Genomic DNA, 23,467 nt, shown 5'->3' with positions numbered 1-23,467 from the left:
AACGTTTAACTTCGTTACATTGTTAGAAAAGAGAATGTACTTGATCTATAATAAATTTTCTTATTAATTGCATTTAATCAAAATTAAATGTCATATTTTTCTTGTCTTTCATCGTACAAAAATTTTGACGATCATTCATAACTTACATTTCATAGAACAGTATTCTGTCTTTATGTTAAACATTTTAGTTAATAAAACGCTACAATAATGGTTTTATATATCACTGTTTAAAATTATTTACAAATAATATCCTAATTAATTTCTACATAAAAATAATAAGTAATAAGAATTATTAAATAGTAATAATTCAATTAAATAGTCGTACAATAGTTATAAAAGATTAATTGTATAATGATAAATAATTAAGAATAAGAAAAGAAAACTTTTATATTATTATGTTATTAAATATTTAAAAAAATTCTTTTCTATTATCAGAGTTAATAACCGTTACAAGTTTTTATGTATAGTAATACTTAATTTTGAATGAGAAAAGAAAACTTTTGTAATTATTAAAATTTAATATTAAATAATGATATACAAAAAAAATTTTTTTCATTATCCTAATTAATAAATATTACAGTTTATAATTACCACAAGTTTTCTTTCTCATGAAAGACATTAAAACCTAATTTACCTAATCAAATTCTTAATACTATATACATTTCTTCGTAACATCTTATCAAAATATAATTAATTAGTTATTTTATATAACCACATCAGATATAAATAATTGTTTAACAGAAATAAATTGCACGGATAATATTATAGATAGTACACGTTTCTTGCTTCTTTCTATTTATAATGATTTAACTCGAATTATTTGGGATAGTCAGCGATATACTGGTTGGACGGGCAAGTTAAGTAGGTAAGGTGTTGAAAGTATAATTAAACCGTTTACACTTGTAATTAAAATTTTATTAAACGAGTTAAAGATCCACTTTGTGCCGCCGTTTGCGAGATGACAATGAAGTTCTTGAGATTGTTTCGTAGCTCGCTTGAAAATAGTCTTAAAACTTGCACTGCTTCCTTGAAAAAGGTTCCGCAGTCACTTTGCAGAGTTTTAAAAATTCCGCGACGACTGCTTATTTGACTTGATTCCTTGAAGAGTACTTCTTTTAATTTATCTGAGACAGCCTTAAGAAGTATTGATGACGTCACAAAACAAACAATTACTGCTATCCAACCCTTATGTCTTTTTGCGCCTCTTATTTGAAATGTCTTCAGTAATGTTAGCCCTGCATAATCTACTCCTGCAGTTTCAAACACTAGTGATTGTGTTATTCGAGAGATAGGAAGTGGAGCCATGAGTTGTTGAGATCGATCACTACGAATTCTGCACACACGAGACATTTTTGAATGAATGATTTGATTAGAGCTCTGTAACCAATGATTCAGCACGTTTGTCGAATGTATGAGAGAGTCAGTTGTATATTACTATTAAGAGTTCTTGAGTCTACTTTATTGAGATCTGTAAGTTTAAAATGACTAGGTAGAATTGAACGATTTTTTTCATCCTCGCTTAGATAAAATTCTGAAGAAGACCTCCTATTCGAAGTATGCCAGCATGACTCTCTTGCAGTTAGTTTTAAGAAAGCGTGGTTTTTATGTAGAAACTTTCCAGCTTAAATTGATTGAATTTATAATGAGAAGTACGCCTTTTGAGTTTTTCGGATCCAGAACACAAAGAGGTGAGATAGTTTAAATAGACTTTTGTACTTTCTTGGAACACAAGATTCTCGTTTGTAGATAACGATTATTCTTTGAAGTTTCGTAAGATTTTTATGAAAGGATTTGATTTTAGGTAGTTTAGGGAGACCATAAAGGACTTGTTGAACTCTGGTTGAGAGTAGTGAGATGCGAGGTCGCTTTTCAAATATTCTTCTGGTGTCGGAGGCATAGCGAATGGCCAAATTCTTGAGATTAAGTCAACCATGGAGGTCCATTCCACCATAGTGGATTTTCGATGAGCTTCGATGTGCTGAGACCATGAGAGGCAAAATCCGCTGGATTTATCCCGATTGGAATCTCTAGTAAGAATTCAGGAGTGCGTCATAAGGTGCTGAAACTCTGTTACTAATGAATTCCTTTTATTTCAAAGGATTATTTTTGACTCAGAAGAACGATACTGATGAATAGGACCAAAGAGAGACTGTTATCTCCTAGAGATTAAGAGTATCTTGATCGTGTTTCACGATATAAGCGAGACGTACTGCTGCAGAGAGTTCTAATAAGGGGATAAAAAGACATTAAAGAGGTGATACTCTTTTATTTGCAAAGACTTGATTGACTTTTTGAAGTGAAACTTCTTTGCTCGCATAATGTTTAAAATTTTTAAGGATGAAACGCAATAAAACTAATATTAGTGACACGAAAATGTGGGACGTTTTTGTCCAAGAAAAGGGAGAGAGCGATTGAGACCGATTGAGAGAGAGTGAGAAAAGGCCAACGTAGCATGGAGCACATAGCAATGGAGCGAGAGTAGGGTTCAAGCGAGTGAGAATGATCAAAAGAGAGTGAGATAGAGTGAACGTCGCATAACTCACATAGCCATGGAGCGATAGGAGGGAGAGAGCGAGTGAAAAAGAGCGAGAGAGAAAGGGAGATCGAGAAAAAAACACGATATTGGTTGATGTTTTTGTTTAGTAGTTAAATATTAGAAGTTTAAATAACAATTCTGTCGCATAACGTCTTGTACTACAGTAAATGCAGATCTTTTTTATTTATTTTATTATCATTAGTATGTATAGAGTGTGTAAACAGTGAGTTAAATTTAGAAATAAACATTTGTGATAAATTTGTAAATCGTCCTATACTAAGCAATTGTTCAGAGTAAGTAATATATTTGTTATCTTTTTGCTAATTTATAATTTTTTATGTTAATTCGTTTAAAGGTTAGGAAATTTTAATATTTATAAATAACATGTGGCATTTTGATTTGTCACTTGTTATTTGAAAAATTAATATACTATTTTTCATAAAATATAAAATAAAAATTAAATTTTTAATTTGTAATAATTTTCGACACACTTTTATTATTTTAATTATAATTAAATTTATTAAATTCCTAACATATCTTCCTTTTTCCTTCCCTCTAAGAGTCGGAAATCTAAAGCTTTAGATTAGTATAAATATAAACGAGATTTAAAATTTAGTTTGCCAAAGAAGTTTCACTTCTGACATGTCTACTTTGTACGCAAGCACTTTTTTTATTTGTATCTGAGTATGATACTCTAAAATAGACTGCTGCTGTCATTGCTAGTTGAGATTAATCCGTAAAACCGTGTATTTGAACCGAGAAGGCTTTAGAATAAATGTTAAGCCACGTAAATATTTTTAGAGAGGCTAACTGTTTGAGATCTTCTCTGAATTTGGACCACTGGATAAAGATATCCGAAGATAAATTGTTATTCGACCAATTATCATTCCAACCCAACTTTTCTAAACAGAGTTGTTGAAATAACATATTATCTCTGATTACAACTGGTAAGATAAGGTCGAAAGAATCAAAGAGTTAATATATTTTTGAGGGTGTAGATCTTTTCATCACTGAATTGTTTAATGAGATGTTACCTTATATTTAGAAAATGTCTTGTTTACAGTTCCATGATATACCTAGTATCTTAAATCTTAGATCTTTGATCGCGAGTATTTGTGATAATTCTTGAGCTAATGATTTCGGAACTTAGAAGTCTGCGTAATTACTTTTCCACTTGTCCAGTGGCAGGCAAGCTGAGAGACACATCTTATTTAATTGAGAAGTGATCATACTGAATTGTTTGACTGTCTCTGCACAACCTGTGATGTCATCAACGTCGCTTTCTTTGAGAATTGGGTCAGCTGCTAGAAGGTATTTGTTAACTTCATCAGTAACTAGCTATTTTAAAATCTTACATGCTAAGTATAGAGCTGGTCTTGTACTATACGTAACTGTCGTTAGTTGAAATGGTCTGATATTAGATTGTTCGTCGATGTAGAGAATCCTTTGTAAGTCTATACGTCTTAACAATGACAGTAATGAACATGTATCTGTTCTGTCTAATCCAAGGAAGTACGTCAAAGATGTCCGACTGGGTTTTAGGACCAGTATGCATGATGTGATTGAAAGATACTTGAGATGACGTACGACAAGTTCCGATAAAAACTACTAAAGCTTGGTGGACGTACTTTGTTCACGTAATACTCCATTATGAGGAAGTTAATACGCATCAGATGGTTCTTGAGGCATTTCTGGCAAAACAACGATGTTACCTAATGACTAATATTCCCTCATAAAATAATTATATCGCTCGTTTTTCAGCTTCGAGACGTCAGAAATAAGAGAAAGTCGTACAACATAACGACCTGATTAGTCTCGAATGTGAGTAGTCTGAAAACGTTCTGCAAATCTAGTCTCCTCAATGCTGTGAGATAGTCCTGATTTAGTTTGTACTTATTCTTGTACCCAAAACTTAGTGACAATATCCCTGAGCACTTCATTAGTTATGAGATGAAGTGATCGATGAGGAACTAGGTGCTTCTTATTTACTGCAACCCGAGTACAGCCCATCCAAAGCTATAGGATCTGATGGAGTGCTCATGACGATATGAGATTGCATTAGAATTATACTACGGTGATCTGCACCAATGAGAATTTCAATTAAATCTGGTTTGAGGAAGTCGGGATCAGGAAGTTTAAGGCTTTAGAGATGTAAACAGTCTTGATCGATCACGTGTACTGGTGGTATCTGAGTAGCAATTATCACTAAGATAGAAGCATAGACTTACGCCTGAGATGATGAGTGATTAGACTTCAATGTTAATGTCGTCATATCTTGAGTTCTTCCTGGAGATGTCTTTTCCACGAATAGGATCGGTAATAAGGGCTTTTGTTTATGAGATTTTACCTTTTTCACAAGATTTGCCGAGACAAGAATCAGCTCACAGTCTGAATCAATAGGTTACGTGCTTGATGATGCGAGTTTTCCGGGGAGATGACTGTAAATTTACAGGTTGTAAGCAAAACTGCTGCTCTCTTTGTGACTATTGACTCAAGTTGAGGACTCATATTGTGAGAAGATTGAGACTTTTGTACCGGTTGAGATGTATGTTTTGAATGGATTGAGAAGTCTGAACTGGTGTTGATTGAGATGTCTTATGTTGCCTAACTTGAGAGGTCATTAGTGAGGTTCTCATTAATCCTTTATCTGTTTCAGATAACTGATCTTCCTTGTATTTGAGATGACGGTGTGGGAACTGAGATACCTTACATAACCATCATTGATTCATCTTGTGAAACTGAGAGAGACTTGTGAGAGGTTCTGCGGTACCTGATGTGGACAGAGATGATTCGTCTAAAATTTAAGGTTGAGACTGCCTTGGTAAGACGTAAACATCATGAAGCAATATATGATGCCACAGCTAGCACACTTTACAACCACGAGTAAGCCTGCAGTTGATAACATTGTTTCTTCCTAGACAATTAAAGCATACGCGTGCTTGCTGCGCCCTTTGGAAGCAACTATCTGGTATTGACTCTCGGTGACTGCCACAAAATAGGATATAGTAGTTCCCTTGACAATAACAGCATGTGCTAATGAGATTAGGAATAAACTCTTGCGGTTGCCATCATGAGTGAGACGTCTTGGGAAACTGAGATTCAATATGAGATGACGATGAAGACGATCGTTGAGATGATTCGATATGTGCGAGACTTACATGAGGAAATGAAGTACGAGATGCTACAGCGTAGCTCTTCTTTGAGATGACTGAGGATGGTCTGGTCCTTGAAGAGAGTTCAACTTCCATACTCTCTAGAGCTCACGATGCGCCAGTGGGAAACTCTTTTAGTTATGCATAACTGAGATAATAATTAGTTGCTTCTAAATGAATTTCCCAAGATTCCCTAGTTGTTACATCTAAAATTTGTACCACATCATGCACTAAAATTTCATCCCAGTTATCTGATGGAGATCCCAGAACCTTGAGAGAATTAAGACATTTTGCTAAAGTCATATTTATTCGATTCAAGTATTTAGCAGATTGCTTTTCCAATTTAATGAGCGATCTTAACTTGTTAAATTAAGCTGTTTTTAGAAGACACTTATTTTAATTCTGGTCTCCAACGCTGCTTGGTCTTTAACAAAGGCTTGCATGATCAACTCATAAATATTCCGTGGGAAATGTTCATTATCTACCGGGAGATCAGAATTTGTTTAAGTCAGCTTTTCAAGATCCAATTTCAATTTTTTTCAATTTGAGATAAGCATTTAAAATTTCCTGGCGCTGAATGAATATTAGGTGTTGACATGGATTTTTAGTAAACTTCAGCAGCAACTAAGGATATATAGATAAATCTGCTTTGTTGAAGCTTAAATTTCATTTAAGATACTATTATATACTTAAATATATTGAAATAAAATCCAAAGAACGAAAAAATAGGCCAAAAGAAGGTACTAATAATTTGGTTATAATAGTCAATATAGAATAAATTGACGATATGTTGTTAGTAAGATATTTGGAGACTGCTTGACCTTGAGATGACTAAAGTTTTGTTAGTTATATCACTTTCACGGAAATTAAATTTGCACTAAAAATAAGATGCGCTTGCGTCTAATAGTTCAAAAATATTGATTTCTATCAATAGTCAAAATTTACCTGCTTTTATTTCGTTATGTTGAGATGACTTAGTTGCGTTTTATGTTATCAACCTCATCTGAGTTGATCTGCTATCTTTAGAGAGCGCAATTTTTTACAAGAATACATTTTCGTTTTGATTAAAAGTTGTTTTTTCATATTCGATCAGCGTAACATATAACTGATGTTAAACTTTTTCGTTGATTTGCAATTGTAATTACTCAATCTAGTATTGTATCGAAATTAATAATATAGGACTTTGATTATATAGAATGTGTATATATAGTCATCTATTGGTTTATTTTAATTCATTACTTGTGGTTATCATCTAACGATAAATTGCGTATAAACTCCTGAAATTAAACCAATAGTAATAAATTAAAATTCTTATACAAGTAGTTATTGTAACAAATTTTTATTTAAAATGTTTTTAATGTTTTTTCTTCCAGCATATTTATTATTAGATATAAGTATAAATATATTTACCATTTGTCGGAAGGAAACAGTTCTTTTGTACCAGAGTTCTTATTCGATTGAAAATCTAATAAATTGCTTTATAAGAAGACTATAACTTCAGAAAATCATTTGCAATTGAATATTAGTAATTATTTACTATTTAGTTATTATTCTTTAACCCTTTCTCTACGGACGGATTCTCCGCTGCGTTACTCTCACTGAACGAGCCGCCGTGTCAAGCGTGTGCACTTGTGGAACGACTACAAGCATCCGTCAGACACACAATACCGCGGTATTCTACGCAGAGCGAGTTCAGTCGCTCGTAGGAAAGAAATGCTTAAAAAATGAGCACAAATAAAAAATTTATCAATAAAATATTTATTTAATAATATTATTTTGTGTGAAAATTTTCGAAGCACGGGTACACACATAGACCTACGTTACACGTTTTACATTGGTAATGTGACTGTCGTGTAACACAATTTTTTGTACAGACCACACATTTTCTCAGTCCACTTTGGCGTTTTGTTTTCTGGCTAGTGTAAGGTTCTGGGAAGTGTCTTGCAGTAAGCCACAAAGGATATATATCCGCAGATTTTGGATCGCTTTGTCGAACGTCTGGTGTGTGATATTTTCGTAAAATTTTGCTTATTAATTCGAGCTGAAAATTAGCTGTAGAAATATCTTTTCTTTTTTTTGTATTTATATAAATAATACGAATTCTAAATAGCAATATCCAGTAAATGGAAAAAGTACTTTTTGTACAATTTAACGGTTTTTTTGATAGATTTAATAGAACTAATACCCATGTCGCATATATCGACTGCGCTCATTGAAGAACTATAATCTACTATACATTTGGGTTTACATATAATTTCTTGCGTCCTACAATTTCTCTTTCCTTTAGATACTAATTCGCTTGTATGGAAAGTGGATAACATAAGTACGTCCCTCTTATCACGCCGTTTAAGGGTCAGCAAATTATCTGATGTGCGAAAATCAACCTCGCCTTTTTCTAATTTCCTGTTCATTACAGGCATTCCCTTTCGTCTTCGCGTCACAGTTCCACAAGCATTCGTTGCATTTGAATGTAATTAATTAAAAAGTGCAGGACTACTATAATAATTATCGACATACAGTGTATGACCTTTACTCAAGTATGGTTTCAAAATTATGAAGACGATATTTCCTTTTTTGCCAATGTTCTCCATATTCTCTGTCACATGTGAATCACTACCTGTATATACGATAATATCTAGTACGTAGCCAGTTTTACAATCGGATAATACGTATGTTTTAATTCCAAATCAGCTTCTTTTTGACGGAATATATTGTTTACAAAATAGTCTGCCCTTGTAGAGTAATAGACTTTCATCTATGCATAAATCCTGAAACGGCTGAAATAAGTCTTTGAACGATTTTTGAAGTCTGCTTGAAACGGTTCTAATTTTCTGCAACCGATCAGAAGATGTTTGAATATGATCACTGAAGCACAACATTTTCAATAAAACTAAATATCTATCTTTACACATAATTTCATTGAAAAAATCAGTTTTTAAAAGTTTATACCTAGACCAATACTCGCTAAGCCGTAATTTTTTGTTTCGCGACATTAGTAGTGTATATGCGAAAAAACAGTATAATTCGTCGACAGTTGTTCCAATTTTTACATTACGCTTGTTTTCCTTTGTACGTGTCCAATTGTTATTTGTTTTGTCTACAATAAAGCCCACAAGATCAGGAGAAAAGAATGATTCAAAATAATCTAATATTGCAGAGAAGAAATTTATGTCGTCTGTCTTAAGTCCCGAATTGGAAATATCAAAATTGCTAAATTTTATTTCAGCACTCTTCATAGTCAATTGGATATTCTCAGAAGAAGCTAATAGAAAAGCATCTTTTATATTATCATCTTCTGATTACGATGTGCTGAGTACTTTTGTCCTACGACGAATGCTCATTGCCTTTTTTCTATGATAAATATTATTTATTACATTAACGCTATCGGACTCCGATGATTTGTCGTACATCTCATTGCTCTCTTGTTCGTTTAAATAGCAGTTTCCTTTTCTTTTTTGCAATTCCTATCCATTATCTTTGAGGTGTTCAAAATAAAAAAAAAATATAATAAAATGCAATGATGTAATAATGTAGAAAAATCAAACTACATAACGCCAAACTATTTCGAATAATATTGGCAACCTGACACAAGTGTTCTCTTGAAATATTTATTTTATACTGCTGCTCATTTTTTCAGTTTATAATTACACAGCGTGAAACAAATACAAAATGATTGCAAAATGTAACTATTGAGATAACTTGTACATTATCTGCTCACGCTGATTCGCGGAAAACTCGTTCATAGCGAGCGTTAACCGTTGGGTGATTATAGTCACCGATCGTAGCGAAAGAGTTAACATAATAAATGATCTATTATTGAAGTTATACTTCTTTTGGCGCGTTAGGGAAAATGTAATGGGTAGTGATTTGGTTACGAGCGTCTGGGAAAACGACACCATGAGGTTTGTTGGTATTTACGACGCGCGGCAAAGCGATTTCAAGTTTACGTCATGAAATTGTCTCTCTTCTTCTTCCTCTTTTTTCTCAAGAGGGTCACTAATCCAAATACTAATCGTACTCAGCGCTGCATTACCTTTACCTAAATTATCGAGCGAGAACTAATTCTGTAACCGCGTTATGGCCGTTGACGCATAAAGTAATTTGATATATATCCCTCACATTTAATGTGGACTGATACCTTTATTTTTAACTTTTTTTTTATTCTTTTTATTCTTTCTTATATATATATAATATATCGATCGATTGAAAATATTTTTCTTTTCTTTTCTTGAAGTTATTTTGTTAACTTAATAGAAAAGAATAATTAGTAGCTTATCTTTTCATATTTTCAATCCTTCTCCTTTTTACCTGGTAACGCTATAAATATATATATATATATTTATATAAAATTAAATAACTTCAATAAATAAATGAGAATAAAAATATAATAGTAAAAGAAAAATATTCTTCTTGTTGAACGACCGACGCCTTGTATAGGTACTCCGGTGGTTTTCTTATCGTTGAAAATGCACTTATAGATGGATGTTAGGAATCGTTTATTTATGAGGAATGAGGGTAGGTAAAAAAAAATTAAAATATATTTTTTGAGCCAGTCAGTACTAATAAGTACGATTTATTTAGCTCGTTGCAGGGAAAAGCCTTTCGGCATTAAAACCCTGGTAGAAATACAGTTGATGATGATGTGTCGCTGGCTTGCCTATCAGCAGCTATCAAAGTTGCTGTTAATCCAAAGCAGACTATAATTCTGACCACGTGGCCTTCTTCCTTTTGTCCCATTGTTTTACTGATGTAATAGTAGCGCAGGGGTGTAGTTCTCTTCGACGTGATCTCTCGCAGGTCACGTGGTAGAATAACATTAAAGCGTGAAAGCACGCGGCTTTTATAGAAAAAGACGATGAAACGCGCGGACCAATTACCAAAAAGTTGGATAACCTAGCTCTCGATGCATATGATTGAACTAATAGAAATGGTGGGAGGACGCCTGCTAAAAGAACGAAAGCGCCCTGCAAGGAGCTCGCTGCGCTCCTTTGTTACACCGTAACTAAGATGTTTCTTTGTCGCTATATCTCGGCACGCGTCGATACGTCTCGCTTGCGTAGGATTACGCAACATACCGCCCCCCTTGAACGGGCACCGTTCAACACGCTACACACACACTTACATATACATTTTTAAATGCATACATTAAAATACATACATTCAAATAAGAAAATATTACAGATGTATTAAACATAAATAATAATTACTTCTACTAAATCTCAATTTTTTTTTTTTATGCATCGTACAGCAAAGGAGAAAGACGTTTAATACCGCGTTTTAAAAAACCGTTGGCGGTTTTCACAGTTACCACGCGTGCTATACCGTCGGAACCTTTATGTACTTCCGTAACGCGTCCTAAAGGCCATTTAAGAGGTGGGGAGTTATCTTCGCGAAGAATTACTAAAGTACCCGGGCTTATGTCGTTGGTTGTACCTCTGTGCAACTTTTTCTAACTGTCTGTTCATTTAAATATTCCTTGATCCAACGATTCCAAAAATGTTGTTTCATCTGCTGGACATGTTGCCATTGTGATAGATGTCCAGATGGTATATCCCGATAATCATGCTCTGGTGAGCTCTTAAATGAGTCACCAATTAAAAAATGGCCTGGTGTGAGAGCACGAAAATCATTTGAATCATTAGACAGAGGGGTGATAGGACGGCAATTAAGGATTGCCTCTTTTCTAAAACATGGGTTAATAACGCTTCGTATCCTAATAAAGTATCGCCGATAATTCGTATTAGATGGTGTTTAAATGATTTTACCGCCGCTTTTAATTCATTTGCGGAATCTACAAACTTAGTCGAGTTGTCGGAATATATGTCCAAACATTTACCACAGCGTGCCATAAATCTATGTAAGGCTGATAAAAATATTATCGCGTTCGTACTCGTATGGCAACTTGCTCCTTGCTAGTCTATCTCTAACTCTTAGTATTCCCAGACTATCTATAAAAGGGTTAAATAAGGAAAACGACGCGCAAACCTCTTCTCTGTATTTGATACAAATTTATTCATAATTAATTCCGTTTTCTTTTTTTTTTTTTTTAATTCGTCCACGTTTCTTTTTCCTTTGGATTGTAAGAGTTGTATGCGAACCTGAAACTATAAATTATTATCCGCATTAGTTTCACGAAGAAAGAATAATGCCTAAATAGTTCGGATGGACCGTTTAATTTCGCGTGCGTTGTAATCCTTTTCATTTTGGGAATTTTGATTGATTCCAATCGACTATGTGACCAATTTGATTCTAGCTTGCGCGATAATAACCGTTCCAGCGCATGTAATGCTTGCATTACGTTCGCGTAAGAATCGCCTAATTGATGATTCTCTTCCAAAATGGCAATCTTATTATGTATCTACGCGTTTCATCTCTTCGCGTATTGTTTCTAGAATGGATTTCGCATAACCTTTCTTCATGCGGCCGAATATTATTCTCCGCTATCTCCTCACTTTTCTAAAGTTTCTCCAACTGTTAGTGCAATTCTAAAGTAGCGGCATGGCAATTAACGATCCGTGGAATACTCGTTGTCTTCTTTGCGAGAGCAACTGACTCATTACAGTGGGTAGCAAAAATATCAACTTTACCGCGTAATTCTTTGTTCGCGATTTCCTAGTCAATACACCCTCTGACTGATTTATTTTCGATTCGACTTAATCCAAATATCGGTACATCCATGTCTTGTTTGAATATTCGCAGAAGATTCGCGAACCGGCTTTTTAAGAAGTGTGCTTCGGAGTCCGACTCCAAGAGTATACGTTATTCGTGTAACCTACTGCCGTAATCTAACAAGTGCACCACTGCAGGTGTATGCGAGTGATAGAGCTTTACGTGTGCAGATTGCACTCCGATACCTTCTAGATGCAATAAATCGTGATGCCCGTCATTGCACTTTCTGCAATGACCTTTCTTGTACATAATCTTGATGACTCGCTTATAAACAATTCAAACATAATTTGGCATTAACCACAGGACCTCTGCAATCCTCAGGCTAGGCCTAATGTAACAGCTCACATTCCGATACTTATATGACAAACGCAAGTGATTGAGCTTTACATGTGCATACTGCACTCCGATGCATCCTGGCTCGGCCCAATGTAACAGCTCACAACATTTCGATAAGTATATTAAACGCAAGTGTAGCTTTGCGTGTGCACGCAGCACTCCGATGCCTTATGGATGCAGTAACTCGTTGTGCCCGCCGTTACACTTTCTGCAACGGCCTCTCCTGCATGTGTAAACACGATGACCAGCTTGTAAGCAATTTAAACATAGTTGGGCCTTAGTCACGATCTTTTTGCGCTCTTCAGGCTCGCCCATAAGAAACAGCTCGCACTCCGATGTGTAATGTTTATCGCGACATATGCCACACGAGATAAGTGCACGAGCGGAATATATTTGAACTGATTGTCTTCTTTGGTCGGTACCTCGCGGCCAATTTCTCGGACTGTTAACACGCAGCTCGTTATGCATCGACTCCCTAGAACGACGATGATTCCTATCAGGTTTTGGCGACGATTTCTCTTCATTATGTTCAATTCTTCTAGTCCTATCGGTTGGTTGAGCGATTAATAGCGCCTTTCCTCTCTCGCGTAAAAAAACCACAAACTCTTCTACCGTAGGACATGTGTCTCGAGATCGCTGTTCCTTCCATCGGAGGCGAGTAGCCGAATTTACTCGCGAGAGATGCGCGGAAATGGCCAACTGATCGACGAACGACTTCTTAATTGCTAATAACGCTCCATAGTTAGCATTCAAAGCATCGGACGCGGCGATTAATGATTCGGGAAAATCATCGTTAATCGGAGGGCCTTCCAAAATGGCCTGCACGTTGTTATTAATTAATATTAATGGATCATTGTAATAATCGGTCAACGTCTTCCAAGCTATGGGATAATTATCTGCGGTAATTTCGAGCGCATGTATTTTCTCTGCGGCGGTTCCCGATAAACATGATTTTAGATAGCTAAATTTTTGTATATCACGAAGTTCGGGATTCTTTCCTATCACCGATTGGAACGCGTACACAAAACTCGGCCATTCTTCGTGTTGCCCGTCGAACCGAGGCAACTGCACCGCTGGTATCCTATAATTTTCTAAGGACGGATTTTTAGCAACTATGCCCGTATGAGAAATCAAACTCGCGGCAGGTGAATTTGTACTTTGAACACTTATTGTTTCGAATCTTTCTACTATTAACTCGGCTTCGGCTTTGATCTCGAAAGCGATTTCTAATTTTGTGTTAATCTCCTCAAATAATGGTTGTTCGATATTTTCGGGCGGTGCTTCTAATATTTCCTTCAGTATCACTATATCCTTGTCGAGTTCGATGATTCTAACCTTTAATTTTTTAATATCAAGCGGATTTGCGCGATCTACTTCACTTAATAATTTTTTAACTTGTTCGATTCTACTTTTAATATGACCGTATCTCAATGCAATGCTTTCGACCTCACTACGCGATTTAGTCGGACGAGGCATTTTCACGACAAAGGCGGCAGGTTAAAGAGAAAAGAGGGGGAACTACAACTCCGAAAAATGTTAACTTAGGAAAGCCTTTTGTAAAAACTCACGTGAATGCTCTGTATAAATAAATGTCTCGTGTGTCGTACTCACAGTCTTGAACAAAGGCAGCTTCTAGGCTTATAGCGATGACTCACAGCTTCTTTGTTGCTCGATCGGAAGTTTTCCGTTGCCTCTTTCTCTTCAGCTTGTAGCGGACTGCTTGCACAATGGATGCCGGATGAAGTGGGAAGGAAGCTCCCGATCCGGCTCGAATGACAAAATTTTAATGTTGATCGACAAACGCCTTGTATCGGTAGTCCGGTGGTTTTCTTGTCGTTGAAAATGCACTTATAGATGGATGTTAGGAATCGTTTATTTATGAGGAGAATGAGGGTAGGTGAAAAAAAATTAAAATATATTTTTTGAGCCTAGTCAGTACTAATAAGTACGATTTATTTAGCTCGTTGCAGAAAAAAGCCTTTCGGCATTAAAACCCTGGTAGAAATACAGTTGATGATGATGTGTCGCTGGCTTGCCTATCAGCAGCTATCAAAGTTGCTGTTAATCCAAAGCAGACTATAATTCTGACCACGTGGCCTTCTTCCTTTTGTCCCATTGTTTTACTGATGTAATAGTAGCGCAGGGGTGTAGTTCTCTTCGACGTGATCTCTCGCAGGTCACGTGGTAGAATAACATTAAAGCGTGAAAGCACGCGGCTTTTATAGAAAAAGACGATGAAACGCGCGGACCAATTACCAAAAAGTTGGATAACCTAGCTCTCGATGCATATGATTGAACTAATAGAAATGGTGGGAGGACGCCTGCTAAAAGAACGAAAGCGCCCTGCAAGGAGCTCGCTGCGCTCCTTTGTTACACCGTAACTAAGATGTTTCTTTGTCGCTAATCTCGGCACGCGTCGATACGTCTCGCTTGCGTAGGATTACGCAACATACCGCCCCCCTTGAACGGGCACCGTTCAACACGCTACACACACACTTACATATACATTTTTAAATGCATACATTAAAATACATACATTCAAATAAGAAAATATTACAGATGTATTAAACATAAATAATAATTACTTCTACTAAATCTCAATTTTTTTTTTTTATGCATCGTACAGCAAAGGAGAAAGACGTTTAATACCGCGTTTTAAAAAACCGTTGGCGGTTTTCACAGTTACCACGCGTGCTATACCGTCGGAACCTTTATGTACTTCCGTAACGCGTCCTAAAGGCCATTTAAGAGGTGGGGAGTTATCTTCGCGAAGAATTACTAAAGTACCCGGGCTTATGTCGTTGGTTGTACCTCTGTGCAACTTTTTCTAACTGTCTGTTCATTTAAATATTCCTTGATCCAACGATTCCAAAAATGTTGTTTCATCTGCTGGACATGTTGCCATTGTGATAGATGTCCAGATGGTATATCCCGATAATCATGCTCTGGTGAGCTCTTAAATGAGTCACCAATTAAAAAATGGCCTGGTGTGAGAGCACGAAAATCATTTGAATCATTAGACAGAGGGGTGATAGGACGGCAATTAAGGATTGCCTCTATTTCTAAAACATGGGTTAATAACGCTTCGTATCCTAATAAAGTATCGCCGATAATTCGTATTAGATGGTGTTTAAATGATTTTACCGCCGCTTTTAATTCATTTGCGGAATCTACAAACTTAGTCGAGTTGTCGGAATATATGTCCAAACATTTACCACAGCGTGCCATAAATCTATGTAAGGCTGATAAAAATATTATCGCGTTCGTACTCGTATGGCAACTTGCTCCTTGCTAGTCTATCTCTAACTCTTAGTATTCCCAGACTATCTATAAAAGGGTTAAATAAGGAAAACGACGCGCAAACCTCTTCTCTGTATTTGATACAAATTTATTCATAATTAATTCCGTTTTCTTTTTTTTTTTTTTAATTCGTCCACGTTTCTTTTTCCTTTGGATTGTAAGAGTTGTATGCGAACCTGAAACTATAAATTATTATCCGCATTAGTTTCACGAAGAAAGAATAATGCCTAAATAGTTCGGATGGACCGTTTAATTTCGCGTGCGTTGTAATCCTTTTCATTTTGGGAATTTTGATTGATTCCAATCGACTATGTGACCAATTTGATTCTAGCTTGCGCGATAATAACCGTTCCAGCGCATGTAATGCTTGCATTACGTTCGCGTAAGAATCGCCTAATTGATGATTCTCTTCCAAAAATGGCAATCTTATTATGTATCTACGCGTTTCATCTCTTCGCGTATTGTTTCTAGAATGGATTTCGCATAACCTTTCTTCATGCGGCCGAATATTATTCTCCGCTATCTCCTCACTTTTCTAAAGTTTCTCCAACTGTTAGTGCAATTCTAAAGTAGCGGCATGGCAATTAACGATCCGTGGAATACTCGTTGTCTTCTTTGCGAGAGCAACTGACTCATTACAGTCGGTAGCAAAAATATCAACTTTACCGCGTAATTCTTTGTTCGCGATTTCCTAGTCAATACACCCTCTGACTGATTTATTTTCGATTCGACTTAATCCAAATATCGGTACATCCATGTCTTGTTTGAATATTCGCAGAAGATTCGCGAACCGGCTTTTTAAGAAGTGTGCTTCGGAGTCCGACTCCAAGAGTATACGTTATTCGTGTAACCTACTGCCGTAATCTAACAAGTGCACCACTGCAGGTGTATGCGAGTGATAGAGCTTTACGTGTGCAGATTGCACTCCGATACCTTCTAGATGCAATAAATCGTGATGCCCGTCATTGCACTTTCTGCAATGACCTTTCTTGTACATAATCTTGATGACTCGCTTATAAACAATTCAAACATAATTTGGCATTAACCACAGGACCTCTGCAATCCTCAGGCTAGGCCTAATGTAACAGCTCACATTCCGATACTTATATGACAAACGCAAGTGATTGAGCTTTACATGTGCATACTGCACTCCGATGCATCCTGGCTCGGCCCAATGTAACAGCTCACAACATTTCGATAAGTATATTAAACGCAAGTGTAGCTTTGCGTGTGCACGCAGCACTCCGATGCCTTATGGATGCAGTAACTCGTTGTGCCCGCCGTTACACTTTCTGCAACGGCCTCTCCTGCATGTGTAAACACGATGACCAGCTTGTAAGCAATTTAAACATAGTTGGGCCTTAGTCACGATCTTTTTGCGCTCTTCAGGCTCGCCCATAAGAAACAGCTCGCACTCCGATGTGTAATGTTTATCGCGACATATGCCACACGAGATAAGTGCACGAGCGGAATATATTTGAACTGATTGTCTTCTTTGGTCGGTACCTCGCGGCCAATTTCTCGGACTGTTAACACGCAGCTCGTTATGCATCGACTCCCTAGAACGACGATGATTCCTATCAGGTTTTGGCGACGATTTCTCTTCATTATGTTCAATTCTTCTAGTCCTATCGGTTGGTTGAGCGATTAATAGCGCCTTTCCTCTCTCGCGTAAAAAAACCACAAACTCTTCTACCGTAGGACATGTGTCTCGAGATCGCTGTTCCTTCCATCGGAGGCGAGTAGCCGAATTTACTCGCGAGAGATGCGCGGAAATGGCCAACTGATCGACGAACGACTTCTTAATTGCTAATAACGCTCCATAGTTAGCATTCAAAGCATCGGACGCGGCGATTAATGATTCGGGAAAATCATCGTTAATCGGAGGGCCTTCCAAAATGGCCTGCACGTTGTTATTAATTAATATTAATGGATCATTGTAATAATCGGTCAACGTCTTCCAAGCTATGGGATAATTATCTGCGGTAATTTCGAGCGCATGTATTTTCTCTGCGGCGGTTCCCGATAAACATGATTTTAGATAGCTAAATTTTTGTATATCACGAAGTTCGGGATTCTTTCCTATCACCGATTGGAACGCGTACACAAAACTCGGCCATTCTTCGTGTTGCCCGTCGAACCGAGGCAACTGCACCGCTGGTATCCTATAATTTTCTAAGGACGGATTTTTAGCAACTATGCCCGTATGAGAAATCAAACTCGCGGCAGGTGAATTTGTACTTTGAACACTTATTGTTTCGAATCTTTCTACTATTAACTCGGCTTCGGCTTTGATCTCGAAAGCGATTTCTAATTTTGTGTTAATCTCCTCAAATAATGGTTGTTCGATATTTTCGGGCGGTGCTTCTAATATTTCCTTCAGTATCACTATATCCTTGTCGAGTTCGATGATTCTAACCTTTAATTTTTTAATATCAAGCGGATTTGCGCGATCTACTTCACTTAATAATTTTTTAACTTGTTCGATTCTACTTTTAATATGACCGTATCTCAATGCAATGCTTTCGACCTCACTACGCGATTTAGTCGGACGAGGCATTTTCACGACAAAGGCGGCAGGTTAAAGAGAAAAGAGGGGGAACTACAACTCCGAAAAATGTTAACTTAGGAAAGCCTTTTGTAAAAACTCACGTGAATGCTCTGTATAAATAAATGTCTCGTGTGTCGTACTCACAGTCTTGAACAAAGGCAGCTTCTAGGCTTATAGCGATGACTCACAGCTTCTTTGTTGCTCGATCGGAAGTTTTCCGTTGCCTCTTTCTCTTCAGCTTGTAGCGGACTGCTTGCACAATGGATGCCGGATGAAGTGGGAAGGAAGCTCCCGATCCGGCTCGAATGACAAAATTTTAATGTTGATCGACAAACGCCTTGTATCGGTAGTCCGGTGGTTTTCTTGTCGTTGAAAATGCACTTATAGATGGATGTTAGGAATCGTTTATTTATGAGGAGAATGAGGGTAGGTGAAAAAAAATTAAAATATATTTTTTGAGCCTAGTCAGTACTAATAAGTACGATTTATTTAGCTCGTTGCAGAAAAAGCCTTTCGGCATTAAAACCCTGGTAGAAATACAGTTGATGATGATGTGTCGCTGGCTTGCCTATCAGCAGCTATCAAAGTTGCTGTTAATCCAAAGCAGACTATAATTCTGACCACGTGGCCTTCTTCCTTTTGTCCCATTGTTTTACTGATGTAATAGTAGCGCAGGGGTGTAGTTCTCTTCGACGTGATCTCTCGCAGGTCACGTGGTAGAATAACATTAAAGCGTGAAAGCACGCGGCTTTTATAGAAAAAGACGATGAAACGCGCGGACCAATTACCAAAAAGTTGGATAACCTAGCTCTCGATGCATATGATTGAACTAATAGAAATGGTGGGAGGACGCCTGCTAAAAGAACGAAAGCGCCCTGCAAGGAGCTCGCTGCGCTCCTTTGTTACACCGTAACTAAGATGTTTCTTTGTCGCTATCTCGGCACGCGTCGATACGTCTCGCTTGCGTAGGATTACGCAACATACCGCCCCCCTTGAACGGGCACCGTTCAACACGCTACACACACACTTACATATACATTTTTAAATGCATACATTAAAATACATACATTCAAATAAGAAAATATTACAGATGTATTAAACATAAATAATAATTACTTCTACTAAATCTCAATTTTTTTTTTTTATGCATCGTACAGCAAAGGAGAAAGACGTTTAATACCGCGTTTTAAAAAACCGTTGGCGGTTTTCACAGTTACCACGCGTGCTATACCGTCGGAACCTTTATGTACTTCCGTAACGCGTCCTAAAGGCCATTTAAGAGGTGGGGAGTTATCTTCGCGAAGAATTACTAAAGTACCCGGGCTTATGTCGTTGGTTGTACCTCTGTGCAACTTTTTCTAACTGTCTGTTCATTTAAATATTCCTTGATCCAACGATTCCAAAAATGTTGTTTCATCTGCTGGACATGTTGCCATTGTGATAGATGTCCAGATGGTATATCCCGATAATCATGCTCTGGTGAGCTCTTAAATGAGTCACCAATTAAAAAATGGCCTGGTGTGAGAGCACGAAAATCATTTGAATCATTAGACAGAGGGGTGATAGGACGGCAATTAAGGATTGCCTCTATTTCTAAAACATGGGTTAATAACGCTTCGTATCCTAATAAAGTATCGCCGATAATTCGTATTAGATGGTGTTTAAATGATTTTACCGCCGCTTTTAATTCATTTGCGGAATCTACAAACTTAGTCGAGTTGTCGGAATATATGTCCAAACATTTACCACAGCGTGCCATAAATCTATGTAAGGCTGATAAAAATATTATCGCGTTCGTACTCGTATGGCAACTTGCTCCTTGCTAGTCTATCTCTAACTCTTAGTATTCCCAGACTATCTATAAAAGGGTTAAATAAGGAAAACGACGCGCAAACCTCTTCTCTGTATTTGATACAAATTTATTCATAATTAATTCCGTTTTCTTTTTTTTTTTTTTTAATTCGTCCACGTTTCTTTTTCCTTTGGATTGTAAGAGTTGTATGCGAACCTGAAACTATAAATTATTATCCGCATTAGTTTCACGAAGAAAGAATAATGCCTAAATAGTTCGGATGGACCGTTTAATTTCGCGTGCGTTGTAATCCTTTTCATTTTGGGAATTTTGATTGATTCCAATCGACTATGTGACCAATTTGATTCTAGCTTGCGCGATAATAACCGTTCCAGCGCATGTAATGCTTGCATTACGTTCGCGTAAGAATCGCCTAATTGATGATTCTCTTCCAAAAATGGCAATCTTATTATGTATCTACGCGTTTCATCTCTTCGCGTATTGTTTCTAGAATGGATTTCGCATAACCTTTCTTCATGCGGCCGAATATTATTCTCCGCTATCTCCTCACTTTTCTAAAGTTTCTCCAACTGTTAGTGCAATTCTAAAGTAGCGGCATGGCAATTAACGATCCGTGGAATACTCGTTGTCTTCTTTGCGAGAGCAACTGACTCATTACAGTCGGTAGCAAAAATATCAACTTTACCGCGTAATTCTTTGTTCGCGATTTCCTAGTCAATACACCCTCTGACTGATTTATTTTCGATTCGACTTAATCCAAATATCGGTACATCCATGTCTTGTTTGAATATTCGCAGAAGATTCGCGAACCGGCTTTTTAAGAAGTGTGCTTCGGAGTCCGACTCCAAGAGTATACGTTATTCGTGTAACCTACTGCCGTAATCTAACAAGTGCACCACTGCAGGTGTATGCGAGTGATAGAGCTTTACGTGTGCAGATTGCACTCCGATACCTTCTAGATGCAATAAATCGTGATGCCCGTCATTGCACTTTCTGCAATGACCTTTCTTGTACATAATCTTGATGACTCGCTTATAAACAATTCAAACATAATTTGGCATTAACCACAGGACCTCTGCAATCCTCAGGCTAGGCCTAATGTAACAGCTCACATTCCGATACTTATATGACAAACGCAAGTGATTGAGCTTTACATGTGCATACTGCACTCCGATGCATCCTGGCTCGGCCCAATGTAACAGCTCACAACATTTCGATAAGTATATTAAACGCAAGTGTAGCTTTGCGTGTGCACGCAGCACTCCGATGCCTTATGGATGCAGTAACTCGTTGTGCCCGCCGTTACACTTTCTGCAACGGCCTCTCCTGCATGTGTAAACACGATGACCAGCTTGTAAGCAATTTAAACATAGTTGGGCCTTAGTCACGATCTTTTTGCGCTCTTCAGGCTCGCCCATAAGAAACAGCTCGCACTCCGATGTGTAATGTTTATCGCGACATATGCCACACGAGATAAGTGCACGAGCGGAATATATTTGAACTGATTGTCTTCTTTGGTCGGTACCTCGCGGCCAATTTCTCGGACTGTTAACACGCAGCTCGTTATGCATCGACTCCCTAGAACGACGATGATTCCTATCAGGTTTTGGCGACGATTTCTCTTCATTATGTTCAATTCTTCTAGTCCTATCGGTTGGTTGAGCGATTAATAGCGCCTTTCCTCTCTCGCGTAAAAAAACCACAAACTCTTCTACCGTAGGACATGTGTCTCGAGATCGCTGTTCCTTCCATCGGAGGCGAGTAGCCGAATTTACTCGCGAGAGATGCGCGGAAATGGCCAACTGATCGACGAACGACTTCTTAATTGCTAATAACGCTCCATAGTTAGCATTCAAAGCATCGGACGCGGCGATTAATGATTCGGGAAAATCATCGTTAATCGGAGGGCCTTCCAAAATGGCCTGCACGTTGTTATTAATTAATATTAATGGATCATTGTAATAATCGGTCAACGTCTTCCAAGCTATGGGATAATTATCTGCGGTAATTTCGAGCGCATGTATTTTCTCTGCGGCGGTTCCCGATAAACATGATTTTAGATAGCTAAATTTTTGTATATCACGAAGTTCGGGATTCTTTCCTATCACCGATTGGAACGCGTACACAAAACTCGGCCATTCTTCGTGTTGCCCGTCGAACCGAGGCAACTGCACCGCTGGTATCCTATAATTTTCTAAGGACGGATTTTTAGCAACTATGCCCGTATGAGAAATCAAACTCGCGGCAGGTGAATTTGTACTTTGAACACTTATTGTTTCGAATCTTTCTACTATTAACTCGGCTTCGGCTTTGATCTCGAAAGCGATTTCTAATTTTGTGTTAATCTCCTCAAATAATGGTTGTTCGATATTTTCGGGCGGTGCTTCTAATATTTCCTTCAGTATCACTATATCCTTGTCGAGTTCGATGATTCTAACCTTTAATTTTTTAATATCAAGCGGATTTGCGCGATCTACTTCACTTAATAATTTTTTAACTTGTTCGATTCTACTTTTAATATGACCGTATCTCAATGCAATGCTTTCGACCTCACTACGCGATTTAGTCGGACGAGGCATTTTCACGACAAAGGCGGCAGGTTAAAGAGAAAAGAGGGGGAACTACAACTCCGAAAAATGTTAACTTAGGAAAGCCTTTTGTAAAAACTCACGTGAATGCTCTGTATAAATAAATGTCTCGTGTGTCGTACTCACAGTCTTGAACAAAGGCAGCTTCTAGGCTTATAGCGATGACTCACAGCTTCTTTGTTGCTCGATCGGAAGTTTTCCGTTGCCTCTTTCTCTTCAGCTTGTAGCGGACTGCTTGCACAATGGATGCCGGATGAAGTGGGAAGGAAGCTCCCGATCCGGCTCGAATGACAAAATTTTAATGTTGATCGACAAACGCCTTGTATCGGTAGTCCGGTGGTTTTCTTGTCGTTGAAAATGCACTTATAGATGGATGTTAGGAATCGTTTATTTATGAGAATGAGGGTAGGTGAAAAAAATTAAAATATATTTTTTGAGCCTAGTCAGTACTAATAAGTACGATTTATTTAGCTCGTTGCAGGAAAAGCCTTTCGGCATAAAAACCCTGGTTGAAATACAGTT

At 37.4% G+C, this 23,467-nt stretch overlaps 3 protein-coding genes across 3 annotated transcripts; all 3 read right to left on the bottom strand.

Annotated features, from left to right (window-relative positions):
• Positions 1 to 12,861: 12,861 nt before the first annotated feature.
• Positions 12,862 to 14,169, bottom strand: LOC122518997. Its single transcript, XM_043638158.1, has one exon. It carries the CDS (start codon positions 14,167 to 14,169, stop codon positions 12,862 to 12,864), a length of 1,308 nt encoding a protein of 435 aa, XP_043494093.1.
• Positions 14,170 to 17,245: 3,076 nt separating this feature from the next.
• LOC122518996 lies at positions 17,246 to 18,553 on the bottom strand. The gene has a single exon (XM_043638157.1). The coding sequence runs from the start codon at positions 18,551 to 18,553 to the stop codon at positions 17,246 to 17,248; it is 1,308 nt and encodes a 435-aa protein (XP_043494092.1).
• Positions 18,554 to 21,628: 3,075 nt separating this feature from the next.
• LOC122518995 lies at positions 21,629 to 22,936 on the bottom strand. Its single transcript, XM_043638156.1, has one exon. It carries the CDS (start codon positions 22,934 to 22,936, stop codon positions 21,629 to 21,631), a length of 1,308 nt encoding a protein of 435 aa, XP_043494091.1.
• Positions 22,937 to 23,467: the final 531 nt, after the last annotated feature.

Source organism: Polistes fuscatus, unplaced genomic scaffold (genome assembly GCF_010416935.1).
Source record: "Polistes fuscatus isolate 324 unplaced genomic scaffold, CU_Pfus_HIC Scaffold28, whole genome shotgun sequence".
In the NCBI taxonomy this organism is placed as follows: domain Eukaryota; kingdom Metazoa; phylum Arthropoda; class Insecta; order Hymenoptera; family Vespidae; genus Polistes; species Polistes fuscatus.
The sequence above is the reverse complement of the archived record's forward strand: the minus strand, read 5'-3'. Positions and strand labels throughout refer to the sequence as shown.

Coding starts and splice junctions, on each gene's coding strand:
- LOC122518997 (XM_043638158.1), bottom strand. CDS start 14,169: ATGCCTCGTCCGACTAAATCGCGTAGTGAGGTCGAAAGCATTGCATTG.
- LOC122518996 (XM_043638157.1), bottom strand. CDS start 18,553: ATGCCTCGTCCGACTAAATCGCGTAGTGAGGTCGAAAGCATTGCATTG.
- LOC122518995 (XM_043638156.1), bottom strand. CDS start 22,936: ATGCCTCGTCCGACTAAATCGCGTAGTGAGGTCGAAAGCATTGCATTG.